This window comes from Chiloscyllium plagiosum, unplaced genomic scaffold (assembly GCF_037043375.1).
Source record: "Chiloscyllium plagiosum isolate Xiang-an unplaced genomic scaffold, Cpla_swu_hap1 HiC_scaffold_45, whole genome shotgun sequence".
Lineage (NCBI taxonomy): Eukaryota > Metazoa > Chordata > Chondrichthyes > Orectolobiformes > Hemiscylliidae > Chiloscyllium > Chiloscyllium plagiosum.
The window spans coordinates 35761983-35778875 of record NW_028270183.1 but is presented as its reverse complement, the minus strand read 5'-3'; the positions used below and the strand labels follow the sequence as shown (position 1 = coordinate 35778875).

At 41.9% G+C, this 16893-nt stretch overlaps 1 protein-coding gene across 1 annotated transcript in view; it reads right to left on the bottom strand.

Annotated features, from left to right (window-relative positions):
* Positions 1 to 16893, bottom strand: part of LOC148136470 (uncharacterized) — a 132628-nt gene that overhangs the window by 73747 nt on the left and 41988 nt on the right. The window contains exons 6-8 of the mRNA XM_087983274.1: positions 14760 to 14834; positions 10872 to 10943; positions 8044 to 8118 (exon numbers count right to left, since the gene is read on the bottom strand). Coding sequence (XP_087839400.1) covers positions 8044 to 8118; positions 10872 to 10943; positions 14760 to 14834 — 222 coding nt within the window. The remainder of the gene's footprint in view (positions 1 to 8043; positions 8119 to 10871; positions 10944 to 14759; positions 14835 to 16893) is intronic.

The window sequence follows — 16893 nt, the reverse complement described above, 5'->3', positions numbered from 1 at the left end:
ATAACACTTGGGAATATTGCATGCAATTTTGGTCTCCTCATATGAGGAAGGATGTCCTGACTCTTGAGAAAGTGCAGCGAAGATTTACTAGACTCATTCCTGAGATGGTATGACTGATGGATGAGGGCAGGTTAAATTGGTTAGAATGTTTGCTAGAGTTTAGAAGAATGAGAGAGGAATCTCATAGAAACCTACAAAATTCTAACTTGATCAGACCAAGTAAATTATAGGAAGGATATTCCAATGGTGAAAGGAGTCTAGGACTGTGGGCACAGTCTGAGGATATGGGGTAAACCATTTAGGATGAAGTTGAGGAGAAATGTCTTCACCTAGACAGTGGTGATCTAATGTAATTCATTATCTCAGAAAACAGTTGAGGTAAAAACATTGCATGATTTCAAGAAGATGTTGGTTTTCGCACCTGGGATTAAAGGGATCAAAGAAAAAGTAGGGCCAACATGATCATAATGACTGGCAAAGCAAGCTTGAAGGGGGCGAATGGTTTACTCCTCATCATATTTGCTACATTTCTATGAAACAGCTCAAGTCAAACAAAACTGAGAATCTTAAAGCATAATGTGCTTCCAATCTGGAGCAAAGATTTTGCATTGGGAGTCATCAGCAATCCAAACCAAGTAAAAGCTAACATTGCACTGGATTTCAGATGGGTTTTTCACTCTCAAATTTATACTTGGGAGTCATAGAGATATACAGCATGAAAACAGACCTTTCAGTCCAACTCATCCATGCTGACCAGATATCCTAGATAAATCTAGTCCTATTTGTTAGCACTTGACCCAGATTCATATACCCATCTAGATGCTTTTTAAATGTTATAATTGTACCAGCCTCCACCACTTCCTCTGGCAGCTCATTCCATATTGGCACCAGCTTCTGTGTGAAAAACGTTGCCCCTTAGGTCCCTTTTAAATCTTTTCCCTCTCTTCTTTAAACTATGCCCTCTTAGTTTTGGACTCCTCCACCCCAGGAAAAAAAGGCCTTGTCGATTTATTCTATCAGTGCCCCTCATGATTTTATAAACCTCTATCAGGTCACCCATCAGCCTCGGACGGTCCAGGGAAAATAGCCCCAGCCTCTTAGGGAGAATAGGGCCCCTCAAAGATCAGCAAGGTGGCCTTTGTGTGGAACCGCAGGAGATGAGGGAGATACTGAACAAGTATTTTGCATCAGTATTTACTGTGGAAAAGGGTAAGGTATACAATGTAGGAAATAGATGGTGATATCTTGAAAAATGTCCATATTACAGAGGAGAAAGTGCTGGATGTCTTGAAATGTATAAAAGTGGACAAGTCCCCAGGACCGGATCAGGGGTACCCTCGAATTCTGTGGGAAATAATTACTGGGGCCCTTGCAGAGATATTTGTATCATCGATACTCACAGGTGAGGTGCTGGAAGACTGGAGGTTGACTAACGTGGTGCCACTGTTTAAGAAGGGTGGTAAGGACAAGCCAGGGAACTATAGACCAGTGAGCCTGATGTCGGTGGTGGGCAAGTTGGAGGGAATCCTGAGGGACAGGATGTGCATGTATTTGGAAAGGCAAGGACTGATTACGGATAGTCAACATGGTTTTGTGCGTGGGAAATCATGTCTCACAAACTCGATTGAGTTTTTTGAAAAAGTAACAAAGAGGATTGATGAGGGCAGAATGGTGGGCGTGATCTATATGGATTTCAGTAATGCATGTCAACAAGGTTCCCCATGGTTAGCAAGTTTAGATCTCATGGACAGGGATAACTAGCCAGTTGGATACAGAACTGGCTCAAAGGTAGAAGACAGAGGATGGTGGTGGAGGGTTGTTTTTCAGATTGGAGTCCTGTGACCAGTGGAGTGCCACAAGGATCAGTGCTGGGTCCACTACTTTTCATCATTTATATAAATGATTTGAATCTGAGCATAAGAGATATAGTTAGTAGTTTTGCAGATGACACCAAAATTGGAGGTGTAGTGGACAGCGAAGAAGGTTAACTCAGCTTACAACAAGATCTTGACCAGATGGGCCAATGGACTGAGGAGTGGCAAATAGAGTTTAAATTAGATAAATATGAGGTGCTGCATTTTGGGAAAGCATATCTTAGCAGAACTTATACACTGAATGGTTAAGGTCTCAGGAGTGTTGCCGAACAAAGAGACCTTGGAGTGCAGGTTCATAGCTCCTTGAAAGTGGAGTCGCAGGTAGATAGGATAGTGAAGAAGGCGTTTGGTATGCTTTCCTTTATTGGTCAGAGTACTGAGTCTTGGAGTTGGGAGGTCATGTTGCGGCTCTACAAGACATTGGTTAGGCCACTGTTGGAATATTGTGTGCAAATCTGGTCTCCTTCCTTTCGTAAGGATGTTGTGAAACTGGAAAGGGTTCCTTAAAGATTTACAAGGATGTTGCCAGGGTTGGAGGATTTGAGCTATAGGGAGAGGTTGAATAGGCTGGGGCTGTTTTCCTTGGAGCGTCGGAGGCTAAGGGGTGATCTTATAGATGTTTATACAATCATGCGGGGCATAGGTAGGATAAATAGTCAAAGTCTCTTCCCTGGGGTGGGGGAGTCCAGAACTAGAGGGTATAGGTTTAGGGTGAGAGGGGAAAGATATAACAGAGACCTGAGGGGCAACTTTTTCACACAGAGTGTGGTACATGTATGGGATGAGCTGCCAGAGGAAGTGGCAGAGGCTAATACGATTGCAACGTTTAAGAGGCATCTGGATGGGTATATGAACAGGAAGGGTTTGGAGGGATATGGGCCGGGTGCTGGCAGGTGGGACTAGATTGGGTTGGGATATCTGATCGGCATGAACAAGTTGGACAGAAGGGTCTGTTTCCTTGCTGTACATCTCTGCGACTCTCTGTCATAGCATGCCATTCAGCATCAGGAGGGGGAGCAGTCAACGTTTCAGTTATAACCTTCTCCACCTTCAGCTGCTGCTTGGCTTGCTGACCAATAAAGGTAACCATACCAAACACCTTCTTCACAATCCTATGACTCCACTTTCAAGGAACTATGAACCTGCATCCAAGGTCTTTTCGCTCAGCAACACAGCCCAGGACCTTACCACCATGTGTGTACGTCCAGCCATGATTCACCTTCCCAAAATGCAGCACCTCACATTTATCTAAATTAAACTCCATCTGCCACTACTCGGCCCATTCGCCCATCTGATCAAGATCCCATTGTACTCTGAGGTAACCTTCTACACTGTCCACTAAACCTCCAATTTTGATGTCATCTGCCAACTTACTAACTACACCTCCTATATTCACATCCAAATCATTTAAGTAAATGACAAAAAGTGAAAAAGCAACCCTCCACCTGTCTTCTACCCTTGAGCCAGTTCTGTATCCAATTGGTTAGTTCTCCCTATATTCCATGTGATCTAACCTTGCTAACCAGTCTACCATGAGGAACCTTGGCGAATGCCTTCTTGAAGTCCATATAGATCACGATCACCACTCTGCCCTCATCAATCCTCTTTGTTACTTCTATAAAAAACTCAATCAAGTTAGTGAGACATGACTTTCCTCTCACAAAGCCATGTTGACTATCCTGAATCAGTCCTTGCCTTTCCAAATACATGTAAATCCAGTTCCTCAGAATTACCTCAAACAACTTCGCCACCGCCGATGTCAGGCTTACTAGTCTATAGTGCCCTGGCTTTTCTTTACCACTTTCTTAAATAGTGGCACCACGTTAGCCAATCACCAGTCTTCTGGCACCTCACCTATGGCTATTGATGATACAAATATCTCAGGAAGGGGCCCAGTATTCACTTCCCTAGCTTCCCACAGAATTCCAGGGTACACCTGATCAGGTCGTAGGGATTGATCCATCTTTATGTGTTTAAGATGTTCAGCCTTTGTTCAAACATAAACAAAGGAGCTAAATTCCTGTGACATGACAGTAACAGCCCTGGACATCAAGGCTGCAATCGACCAAGTTTGGCATCAAGGAGTTTGAGCAAAACTGGAATCAATGGATTAAACTCTGGTTGGAGTCTTATCTAGCACACAGGAAGATGATTATGACTTTTGGAAGTCAGCTATTTCAACTCCAGGACATCTCTGCAAGAATAACGCAGAGTAGTCCTGGGTCCAACCATCTTCAGCTGCTTCAATATGCATTCATCCATCATAGGGTCAGAAGTGAGGTGTTCTCAGATGACTGCACAATGTTCAGAACCATTCGCAACTTCTCAGATACTCAAGCTGTCCATTTTCAAATGTAACAAGATCTGAACAATATACGGGCTTGGGCTCAGAAACGGCAACAATATTCATGCCACACAAATGCTATCACTATTAACAGACAAGCTAACCACAGCCTCGTGACACTTAACTATCCTGCTGTCAACATCCTTGGGGGTTACCATTAACCAGAAACTCAACTGGACTTGCCACATTAACACATTGGCTACAAGAGCAAGTTGGAGGCCAGGAGTCACCTCCTGACTTCTCAAAGCCTGCCCATTATCTACAAGGCACAAGTGAGGTTTTGTGATGGAACACTCCCCACTTTGCAGTTCCAAAAACAGTCAAGAAGTTTGACATCATTCAGGTCAAAGCAACTATATCTATAAGCATACACTCCCTCCACCACTGATAATCAGTAGCAGCAGTGTTTATGATCTAGAAGATGCAGTGTGGAAATTCACCAAAGATCCTCAACAACACTTTCCAAACCCATGACCAGTACTATCCAGAAGGACAAAGGCTATGGACATGGGAATACCATCACCTGCAAATTCTACTCCAAGCCACTTACCATCCCAAATATATGGCCATTCCTTTACTGTTGCTGAATCAAAATCCTGCAATTCCCTTCCTAATGCCATTGTGGATCAATGCACACAAAGTGGACTGCAATGGTTTGAAAAGTTAACTAACAACCACCTTCTAAAAGGCAACCAGGAATGGTCAATAAATGCTGGCCAGCTTGTGGCAACTATGTTTCACAAATTAATAAAAACAATATTTAATGAGATCACTCCTTGTTCTAAACTGCACAGTTTAGAACCTGTCCATTCAGGTTAATCTTTCCTTATGGGACAATACTTTCAATAATTCACAAGAAAAACAGATAACGAAACTACCCTGTAAATGACACGTACAGTTTGAAAGATAATGGCACAGCGGTTAGCAGTGCTGTCTCAGTGCCAGGGACCTGGGTTCGATTCCAGCCCTGGGTGACAATGTGTGGAATCTGCACACAGTTTCCATGCATTTCCATGTTTCCTCTGGGTGTTTTCTCGAACAGTCCAAAATATATGCAGATTGGGAGGACTGACCATGCTAAATTGCCCCAGGGTTATGCAGGCTTAGTAGATTAGCCGTAGGAAATGTAGGATTGCAGGGATAGGGAAGGTCTGGGTGGCTTGCTCTTCGGAGGGTAGGTGTAAACCCAATGGGCCAAATGGCCTGCTTCCACACTGTGGAGATTCTATGATTCTCTATTCAATAATGTGAGGCATTTTGCTGTAGAAATAGCAGGGAGACTATCTGTACTCACCATTATTAACATGGAAATACACAGATTAACAGAAAGAAGCCATTCAACTCAATGGTCTGTACTAGAGTTTAAAATGTACAAGGCTCCAACTGCTTCATCTCAGCCTTTCAATTTCCCTTTCTCTTATGTCCTCCATGTTTCCTTTTCAGGCATTTGACTTCATCACTTTCTCTCGACATAAGTTCCACATGCTAAATGCTAGGTGATTCATAATTTTAATATATTTCAAACGTTTGTAATTGTACTCACATCTATCCATCACTTCCTCTGTAAGCTCATTCCACACACAATCCACTACGTTAAAAAATTGCCTCTCAACAAAGTCTTTGTTCACTCATCTTAAAAATACACCCTCTAGTCTTGAAATCTCCAACCGTAGGAAAAAGACACCTGCCATTCACTCTCATGATTTTATAAATGTCTATAAGGTTACCTCTCAACTCCATCACTCCAGTGAAAAAAGTCCCAGCCCTATCCAGCCTCTCTTCATAACTCAAACCCTCTATTCCCAGCAACATCCTGGTAGATCTCTTCTGAACCCTCTCCACCTTAATAATATCCTTCCTATAACAGGACGACCAGAACTGGACACTGTAATCCATAAAAGGCCTCACCAATGTCCGTCCATCTTCAACATAACGTTCCAACTCGTGTATTCAAAGGTCTGAGTAATGAAGGCAGGCATGCTCTTATGTGATCTATATGTAATGCAAATTTTAGGGAATTATGTACCTGAACCTCTAGGTCTGGTTGCCATTCAAATGCATTAACGGCCAGAATTGTTGTACATACCTCATAGCCACAACAACCTGAATTTATATAGCACCTTTAACCCACAAAATGTTCATAAGGTACTTCATACGAAAATTATAAAAGACGGTTTGACACTGAGACCAAAAAGGTTGGTCAATGCAGTGTGTGTAAATGAGTGTCTTAAAACAGCAATATGACGGAGAGACAGAGGGGAATAGGGCGGGAGTTCCAGAGCTTAGGAAACAGAAGACATGGCCACCAATGGTGGGGGAATTATAACTAAGAATGCACAAGGGGGAAGAATTAAAGGAGTTCAGAAGTCTCACACAATTGTAGGGTTTGAAGACATTACAAAGATACTATGGGGCAAGGCCATAGAATATGTCAAGACACTGCTTTATGGGAAGCCTGTGTATTTCAGTCAGCATAGGGCAGATTAGCAACTCGGGAAGAGTTTAGAAAGGCGGTGGGCAGTAAAGCTAAGTGTTGTCAACTTAAATGCAAAACTGGGAATTCCTGTGGCAGTACTACTGTTCCTAACTCTGAGCCATGAGACCTGGCTTTAGGATTTGTGTGCTTCAGAGGTGTACAATAACATGTCAGAGCAGGTTGTTTAAATATATCTACATGCGAAAGCTAACACCATGCTTTCAAATAATAGGAGCAAATACATACGGGATGATTTAAAACATCTTCATCTTTTTATCTCTCTCTTAATTAATCTTTTTCTTTATATTATTTTCTATATCAGATTTGACATCAAATTCACAGTTTAAAATTACACTTTCTTGTTCAGCCTCTGTACTTCGCATGAATCACAGAATCCCTATCGTGTAGGAACAGGCCCTTCAGCCCAACAAGTCCGCATCGACCCTCCGAAGAGTAACGCACACACAACCATTCCCCTACTCCACATTTTACCCCTGACTAATGTAATTAACCTACACATCCCTGAACTCTATAGGCAATTTAGCACGGCCAAATTACCTAACTGCACATCAAACCAATTAGATTAGATTCTCTGCAATATGGAAACAGGCCATTTGGCCCAAGAAGTGCACACTAACCCTCCAAAGAGCAACCCATCCAGATCCCTACCTTTACCCCTGCCTAATGCACCTAACACTTTGGACAATTTAGCATTGCCAATTCATCTGACCTGCAAATCTGTGGATTGTGGGAGGAAATCAGACCACCCGGAGGAAACGCATGCAGACACAGAGAGAATATGCAAACTCTGCACAGTCACCTGAGGCTGGAATTAAACCTGGGTTCCTGGCGCTGTGAGGTAACAGTGCTAACCACTGAGCCACCATGCTGCCCTTTTCTTTCCCATCAACCTGAGTGATCGAGGCCAAACCCATTACTTGCACTGTCGAGGGTACTGATGTTTCTCTCATAACCTGCAGAGTGTACTAATTCAGCGATAGTCTGCCTCCCAGGTATTGTAATCAGATTAAAGTGGACATGAACATCAGCACACTTCACTTAGGTTTCCAACTAAAATTCACACCTACAAATTTTCCCACTATCACATCTATTAAATCTTCTGATTCTCACTCCTGTTCTCCATCTGGTCTTGTAAATAAAGGAGGAGGATTACAGAGAGCAATGTGATAATAGGAACCTGGCCTAGATTTGAAGAGATGCCTGCTTCTTAAGCAACATGATCCAAAATGTACTGGCTCTGGAGGATTTAGAATCATGAGGATTCAAGATGTGGTGGAAATTGCCTTTCTAAAAGATGGCGCAGTCAAATCTGCCCATAACACTTACACAGGTGTTCTTCATCTGTGAAAGGTCAACCTTGAGGTTAACCTGTAGGTGTCTTATGTCAGAGACCACCTGTGTAACTGAAGTAGAAACTGTATTTCAGACATCGTTCAGTGAAATCTTTTCTTCGCCTCCCCATATTGCCTGCTTGTCGCAATGTGGTTGACGCCAGTCTGTTCATCACAAAGTACATGAAATTAGAGCTGTCACCCTGGGGCTGTGTGGGGAAGACAGGGTCTTTACATAGTAAGTACATTTTCTTTCACCCTGTGGCCACGCTCTGAGTTTCAGTTTATTAAAGGCTGGTCAAGGAGAAGGCAAAGTCAAGAACTGTCTTCAGGCTTAGATTTCAAGTTACACAATTTATTATACATTAATACCAAATACTGCTATACATGGCAATCAGATATATAGCAGGCTCTGAACTAATAGTTACATTAGGTAAGGATCAATTTCGCTTTCTTCGTGTCTATGTGTATGGGCTGTGACGATGCTGCTCCTTTAACAAGGTAATGTTATACTTTGCTTTTTTTCAGACAGGTCGTAAAAGACACAGACTCTGCAAAGTCTAAGTTGAAGGGTTTTAAGGCCAGTTTGATTGTAGCTAATAGATAGTATCTCAGGCAAAAGGCTTTCAAGTTATTAAAAAAAACACTTGTACAATGAAAGGGGAGTGGCCAGTTTTCCCAGCTCAGCTTTTCTCTGGTTTGGTTTGGTTTTTAGCAGTAGTTGTGAAAGATGATAGACCCAAAGAAGCAGGTCCATGTTGATCTCTCTCTGACTTCCCTCCTGTAAGACCCTGTGTTTGATTTTACCTTTTGCGTTCAGGGGTTCTTATAGGAATTGTTGCAAGTATTTGGAACAGCATCAGTAAGTTGATATCATCTGGTGGATTTTTGGATAGGTTAAGCTATTCTGTATTCTGTTCTCTTTCGTTTGTGTTTCATTCAGTAATCTTGTAAATAAATTCTGTTTTGTTTGAAACTAAGTGGTCTGACCAACAGCCTCTCTCTTGGAATAGCCACTGTATATCTGCTTAAAACAACTAGCAAAGTTAGGATCTGGGCTACTTTCTTGAAATGTTTTGAGGGGGTCAGGCCTAGTCCATGTCAGGGCTCTTAAGATTCTCTCATTCATTCCAGCATGGGGTTTGGCACAGTCTAGTTCTGGTGCAGTGCAGTATTGTGTAGAATCATAGATCTTGAAGAGGATTTTTGGCCCTTTTAGTTTGCACTGACAAAGTTACTGAAATATCTACACTAGTCCCAATTTCTAGCATGTGGCCCATTGCCTTGAATGTTATGACATGTCAAGTGCTCACTGAGGTACCTTTTAAAGGTTGGGAAGTTTCCAGCCTCAACTACTCTCCTATGCAATGTATTTCAGATATCCATTACACTTTGGGTGAAAACATTTTTTCTCAAATTCCCCCCAAAGCTACCACCTTTCACCTTAAAATTATGCTCCTTTGTTTTTGATCTTTCAAGATGTAGAACAGCTATTTCCTATCCACCCTGTCCATGTCCTTCATAATCTTATACACCTCAATCACATCCCCTCTCATCCTTCTCTGCCCTAAAGAAAATAGCCTGAGCTTATTCAGCCTCTCTTTATAGTTAAAATGCTATCCTAGGCAGTATCCTCGTGAATCTCCACTGCATCCATTCCAGTGTAGTTTAATCCATCTTGTGCAATAGAGTTTTGTGTAATCTAACTCCACCTACACTGTGTTACTTATGCTGAGTGACGCTTAGCTCTGTGACATCACAAAATTGCTCCAGGATCCTGAGCCCTAACATAGCACATTTTGTTTTCACTCTTACAGAATCATTAAACTTCGATTCAGTTCTTTGTCCCTCTGAAGCATTCAGAGTTATTCACTCAAATCCCATTCTGTGCCTTTTCCTTTTTTTAAAATTCTACCAATCAATTAACTATCTAATCTGTTTTGCTAACTCTAATTTCAGCCTCAGCATTGGCTGCTCTAATAACACTCTGCATGTAAACAGTTACCAATTCTTTGCACATTTTACTCCCACTTGTAATAGAATCTGGAAGAGGAGTCACAGTCTAAAAACAAAGAGTCACCCATTTAAGACAGACAAGGTGAATACTGCATAAAAACCTGTTCAACAAGAGGAAACATTCTCTCCACATCCCACCTGGTCAACTCCCCTTTTATGTTTCAATGAGGCCACATCTGACTCTTCTAAACCCCAGAGAAAGCAAGCCTGGCCCGTCTAGCTTTTCCTCATAACACAGGGGATCTATGGGTTATGAAATGGTACCATAGTTGAGTACATTAGTAAGTTGATTTGTACACAAATTGGAACGCAATACAGGACAATATAAAATAGCTGTTCGTAAGTACAAGGAAATATTCACATCTTTAAAATTAATCCTAATGTATGGAATCTTGTTCGTAAGCACAATCATTTGTAAATTGAGACAATTCATACTCATGGATTCTTTCATCATCTTTTCAGGAATAAAGTTCCAAAGAATCTCAACCCTCTGAGGGAAAAAAATATTTCCTCAACTGTTTTAAATGGGTGACACCTTATTTTTAAACAGTGATCCCTAGTTCTATATTCTCTCACAAGAGGAAACGTAATCTATCCTGTTGAAAACCCCCCAGTCGACTACAATTTGGAAAAACTGGATGGGTATCCAGGCCCCAAGTTCTATAACAATCACAGTAGAATCTTGTCAAGAAGATCAAGGCTGCCTTTTGTGGGGTCTCTTAAAAAGAATGTTGAACTTCTTTAAAAGTACAGAGAAACTGTTTGACTTGGAGAAACAAAGAGTGTTCTGATCTTTTCTGAGCACTTACTATTCTTCAGCTGTGAGACCTTGCTCCTGAAATCAGACAGAGAGTTCTTTGTCTCCACTGGTATCTTAGCTACTGAAATTTAAAAAGAACACAATTTAGGCATCATTTAAGTACAGAGGAAGATCATTCAATACTATGATTGTTTCAAGTATATGCTGACATTTCGCAGTCTGCGGTATCCTCATTTAACACCTGCTCTGTACGGGGATGAGGAGAGTCTATCCCCAGCATGTTCCCTCCTTGATCCAGTGGTTTAGTCTCCTTCTCCCATGAGTTTCCCAGTCATTTATTTTGCTCAGGAAGGATGAGTGTATCTCCGTTACCTAGGCTGGAACGAGGAGCCCCATTATCTATATGGGACACAGGGTCCACCCTGTGACCTATATGGGATTGATGGTGTTTCCTCTATGACATATATAGGACTGAGGAAGTTCACATGATCTATACAGGGTGCAGGGCATCTCCATGACCTGTATGGGATTGAGGATGTCCCCTTTACCTACACGGGACTGTGGCTGTGCCTGCCACTGACTTGGATTGCGGCTGTGCCTGCAACCGACTTGGGTCTGAGTCTGTGACCGACATGGGACTGAGGCTGTGTCTGTGACCTTTACTGGATTCTTGTTCAGAACAGAAATCTGGTCTTGGGTATGAACCTGGGTCTGCCAATCAAGTAATTTGGGTAATTTAATGTACTTACTTTAAAATATTTAATTTCTGTGACCACACTGAATATAGTGCAGTTGGATTTCCAGCACACTACTCCAGTGGCTTCTGACATACCCTAGCCACCATCACCTGCTATCCTGCCACTCGACCCAGCAACAACTGCCATCCTTCCCACCATCTGCACATTGACCACCAGGCATCAACTCCCTCACTCACTCTCTATAAGCAAACATTATCAGTCAATCATTAAATGATGTTGAATGTTAAAATAAATATGAATAAACTAATTACATTTAGAATTATTAATGTTTAAGATGATCATTTAAGAATATTAAAAATCAATAGCCTTTCAGATAATCAGTAAAAATAACATTAAATGGTGAAAAAAAAGATAAAATATTAAAAGCTATGTGATACTTGTACATGTATACATACACTTATCTCTTTGTACAAAGTTAAAAATCACACAACACCAGGTTATAGTCCAACAGGTTCTTCATCAGCGCCGCTCCGAAAGCTAGTGTGCTTCCAATTAAACCTGTTGGACTATAACCTGGTGTTGTGTGATTTTTAACTTTGTACACCCAGTTCAACACCGGCATCCCCGAATTATCTCTTTGTGTTATTCTCAGTGTTGTTTGCTGGTGCCCTTAAGAGGCATTCCTAGTCCTCTAACATTTTGAGAGAAACTGCTTGCTTTTCTGTGCTTCCTGGGTGACTAGACATCAGGCTGTTAATTAGGCACACAGGAGCAGCAATACCTGAGAGTCTGGTGTCAAATATGTCTGTTCTAACAGTGAAATAACTGGACAGAGGCCTATATCCTTTCACCAAGTCACCCTCTATTTACACATCATTTGGAGGAGCCAGTGTTGGACTGGGGTGGGCAAAATTAAAAATCACACAACACTGGATTATAGTCCAACAGGTTTATTTGGAGGCACTAGCTTTCGAAGCATTGCTTCTTCATTAAGTGGTTGTGAAGTAGGACCAGAAGACACAGAATTCATAGGAAAGGATTACAGTGACTTGCAGCTGACATCTTAGTCTTTTGCTATAAGTTCTGTGTCTTATGGTCCTGCTTCACAACCACCTGATGAAGAAGCAGCGCCTTGAAAACTAGTGCTTCCAAATAAACCTGTTGGACGATAACTTGGTGTTTTTAAACTCTATTTACACATGCACAGTACATGGTTTCTGAACTGTTGGCTCAGAGCCAGTCGATTGAGTGGGGAGACTCTGAATCTCCCTTTATTTCTACCAATCAGCTCAAAGATAGCCTCTAGACTGGGGAGACCTTCTGAATCTCCTGTTTATTTATTATTATTTATCCCTTACACTACTGCACAACAATGTTGCTTATTGTTTCCCACATCACCCGTGGTTGTGTATATGTACAGAGAATCTCCTTTTTGTACCTGTCAGCCAGAGCTCCCTGATGGGCCCAGGTATATAACCCCACCCAAGGATCTCAGTCAATGCGATCCACCTGGCCCTTGTTCCAATCACTACAGACAGTGAACTGAAGCTCGGAGTCCATGATTTAAGTGATTTCCACGGTGTACACAGAACAAAGAACATTGCAGCATAGTACAGGACTTTCGGCCCTCGATGTTGCGCTGACCTGTGAAACCAATCCGAAGCATCTATCCTAAACTATTCCATTTTCATCCATGTCTATCCAATGACCATTTAAATGCCCTTAAAATTGGCAAGTCTGACATTGTTGCAGTGCGTTCCACACCCCTATTACTCTGAGTAAAGAAACAACCTCTGATATCTGTCCTATATCTATTACTCCTCAGTTTAAAGCTGTGTTCCCTCATGCCAGCCATCGCCATCCAATGAAAAAGGCTCTCACTGTCCACCTTATCTAACCCTCTAATTATCTTATACATCTCAATTAAGTCACCCCTCAACCTTCTTCTCTAATGAAAACAGCCTCAAGTCGCTCAGCCTTTCCTCGTAAATATTGCATTGAATCCTGAAGCATTGGAATCCCCTCCTCCAGAGAGACAGCAGGACTATAGCACACAACTAGGGAATCTTTTTACCAGATTATGTTGCCTCCTACAGACCATTCTCAGTAACTCATCTGGGATCCCTCGTTTAAGGGATTTGAACATCATATGGATATGAAATCTGAGGGCAAGCCTGCCTTTGACTTCTACTCATCAGTTTGGTGGAAATTAAGGCGATGTGGCATCTGTCACTGTTTCCTTCTTGTTATTGCCAATCTGTAGTTCAAGTTGGGCAGATGATTGAGAGAGTTTCCCAGTGCAAGTTCCTTCTATTGGCAATTATTATGTCTGACTCACTGGACCATTTCTAACTCCTCATCGAGATAAGAATTATACCTCAATAGATGACCTTTGAATTACCACAAGCCTACAACAAAACCAGACAATATCGCAACTGCCCGATATCCTCATACACAAACACTTACAGCGTAGGAAGCCAGTTGGCCCATTATGTCTCCACTGGTCAACAAAAATCTGACTACACGAATGCCATTTTTCTGTTCTCAGTCCATAGCTCTGGAGGTTATGGCAACTACTACAACATAATGAAAGTTTCTGACTCAACCAGCCTTTCAGGCAGTGAGTTCCAGATTCCTACCACCCTCTGGGTAAAAATATTTCTCAACCTTTCTCTTAGCCTTCAACCTCTTACATTAAATCTATGTCCCCAGATTACTAAGCCATTTACCAATGTACAAAATGCCTTCCTATCCATCCTTCCTATGCCCCTCATTATCCTGTACAAGTCCATCAGATTCCCCTCTCAAGCTTTGCTGCTCCAAGGAAATCAACCCCAGCCTACTGAACCTATTCTTATAGCTTGGCGCCCTGGTTAACCTCCTCTGCACCCTCTTAAGTGCCATCACATTCATATAATGTGGTGACCAGAACTGCACGCAGAACTCTAGCTGTGGTTTAACCAGTTTTGTTGTACAGTTTCAGCATAATATCCTTAATCTTGTATTCAATGCCATGGCTATTAAAGGCAAGTATCCCACATGCACTCTTTAACATCTTATCTACCTGCATGCTACCTTCAGGCATCTGTCCATATGTTCACTGGGTTCCCTCTGATCTTTCCAGGGTTCCATGGCCAACTTCAGCTTCCTTGCAAAGATCAAGCCTACCACCTCAGAGAAATTTTCTTTTTGAGATTAATGTGAGCCAGAGATGAAGAGATATTTTGATAAACACATACTGTTAGTCTTCATCTGGGAAAGTTCCAATCTGGTATGGCCCAGCAAATCACTGATATCGCTGAACATCTCCATCACTGGGAAAAAGATTTGAAATCATAATTTAACGAAGTATTATGTTGCATTTGCTCAATATTAATCACAATGTTACAAAGTAACCGCTCAGATCATTACATTTCTCTGAGTTCCACACGGATTAGTATCCGCTAATTGTAGAACAAGGTGATAAAATTGATATAGTGAGTTGATTATCCTGCAGGAATACATAAGGATACAGCAAGTGATTTGTCCTGTAGGGACACACAAATACGGCGAGTAGATTATCTTCTGGGAAACCACAGTTACAGGTAGCAGATTATCCAGCAGGAAAATACAAGGAAACACTCAGCAGATTATCCTGTACGGCACACACACGGAACATGGGGAACACGGCCATTCATGTTGGGCACTGCTGAGGTACCTGAAGATGGAGGGATTGCAATGTTGCTGCATGACCTAGATTTGTTAATCCACATACATGTACAAATAATCCAGCTCAAGACCAAACAGCAAATCTCAATTTGTTTTCTTAAATAAAAAGATTGACATTTAAGTGTTTAACAACAAGCTACAGCCAAAGCTAACAGACCATCATTGACGGAAAAACAGATACACAAAACATTAAAAGTTGGAAATCAATGTTCTGGTCATACTAGAGCTCCAATTTTAAATGTACAAGGTGAGGTGGACTATAAGGATCATTTGGTAATTTTATTGGACTTTCTTTCTGAAAACAGGGACCCCTCTGCACTGGACGGAAAGCTACTACTGTTGCTCTTTGACACTCAAAGTCCAGGGGATAATGTGGGTGTATTAAAGAAGATTTTGCTGTTCTTCTGGTTTGTCGCCAGGCAGGGCTGCTTCAAGACATCTGCCAGGTTTATTCCTTCTTTGGCGGATGGGAGGAGCCTGTTCTCAACAGTGAAATCTTGGGGCTGTTACCCAGACATAAGCAACCAAGAACAGTGACCATCAAAAGTAAACACACACTCACAGTTGATCAAAGAACAATTTAGCACTACAGTGTCTAACTGAAAAGCACCTCTCGCTTTGAGTAAATTACTTTCATTCACGGTCTATAAAACCAGTGGTTTTTCAAATAAAATTCGAGAGCTGCAAAGCGTCTGTGTAGTTTTGAACTCATACACTCACAGGGTCATATAGCATAGAATCAGGTCCTTCAACCCATCATGTGCACGGTGACCAAAAACACCAAACTATACTAATCCCCCTTACTTGCACTTAGTCCATATACTTCTACGCCCTGGCATTTTAAGTGCCTGACTAGATACTTCTTAAACGTTACAAGTACACTGTATACCTGCTTCTGTTATGGACCAGGCCAGACCCCCTCAAAACATTTCAAGAAAGTAGCCCAGACCTGAACTTTGCTCGTTGTTTTAAGCCGATGTAAAATAAATATTCTCGGGGTGATGCAGCTGGACCACCCACCTAGTTTTAAACAAAACAGAATTATTTGCAAGATTACTGGATGAAACACAAACAAAAGAGAACAGAATACTGAATAACGTAACCTAACCAAAAACCCAACAGACTATCCCAATTTAACAATGCTGTTCAAACTACTTGCAACGAACCCCATAAATACCCATTGGCAAAAAAGGAAAAAAAAATCGAACATAGGGTCTTACAAGAGAGAGATGTCAGAGATGAAAACGTGTTGCTGGAAAAGCACAGCAGGTCAGGCAGCATCCAAGGAACAGGAGAATCGACGTTTCGGGCATAAGCCCTTCTTCAGGAATGGAGAAGAAGGGCTTATACCCGAAACGTTGATTCTCCTGTTCCTTGGATGCTGTCTGACCTGCTGCGCTTTTCCAGCAACGCATTTTCAGCTCTGATCTCCAGCATCTGCAGACCTCACTTTCTCCTCAGAGATGTCAGAGAGATTTAGTATGGAACACCTTCTTCCATGTCGCTGTTTCATTGACCAGCAACCTCAAAAAAAACTGACTGCTGGCTTTGAACAGTCAAACTGCTAAAACCAAACTAAACCAGAATTGGGAGAACTGGCCACTCCCCTTTCATTGATAGCATCCCTATAGTGTGGAAACAGGCCATTCGGCCCAACAAGCCCAC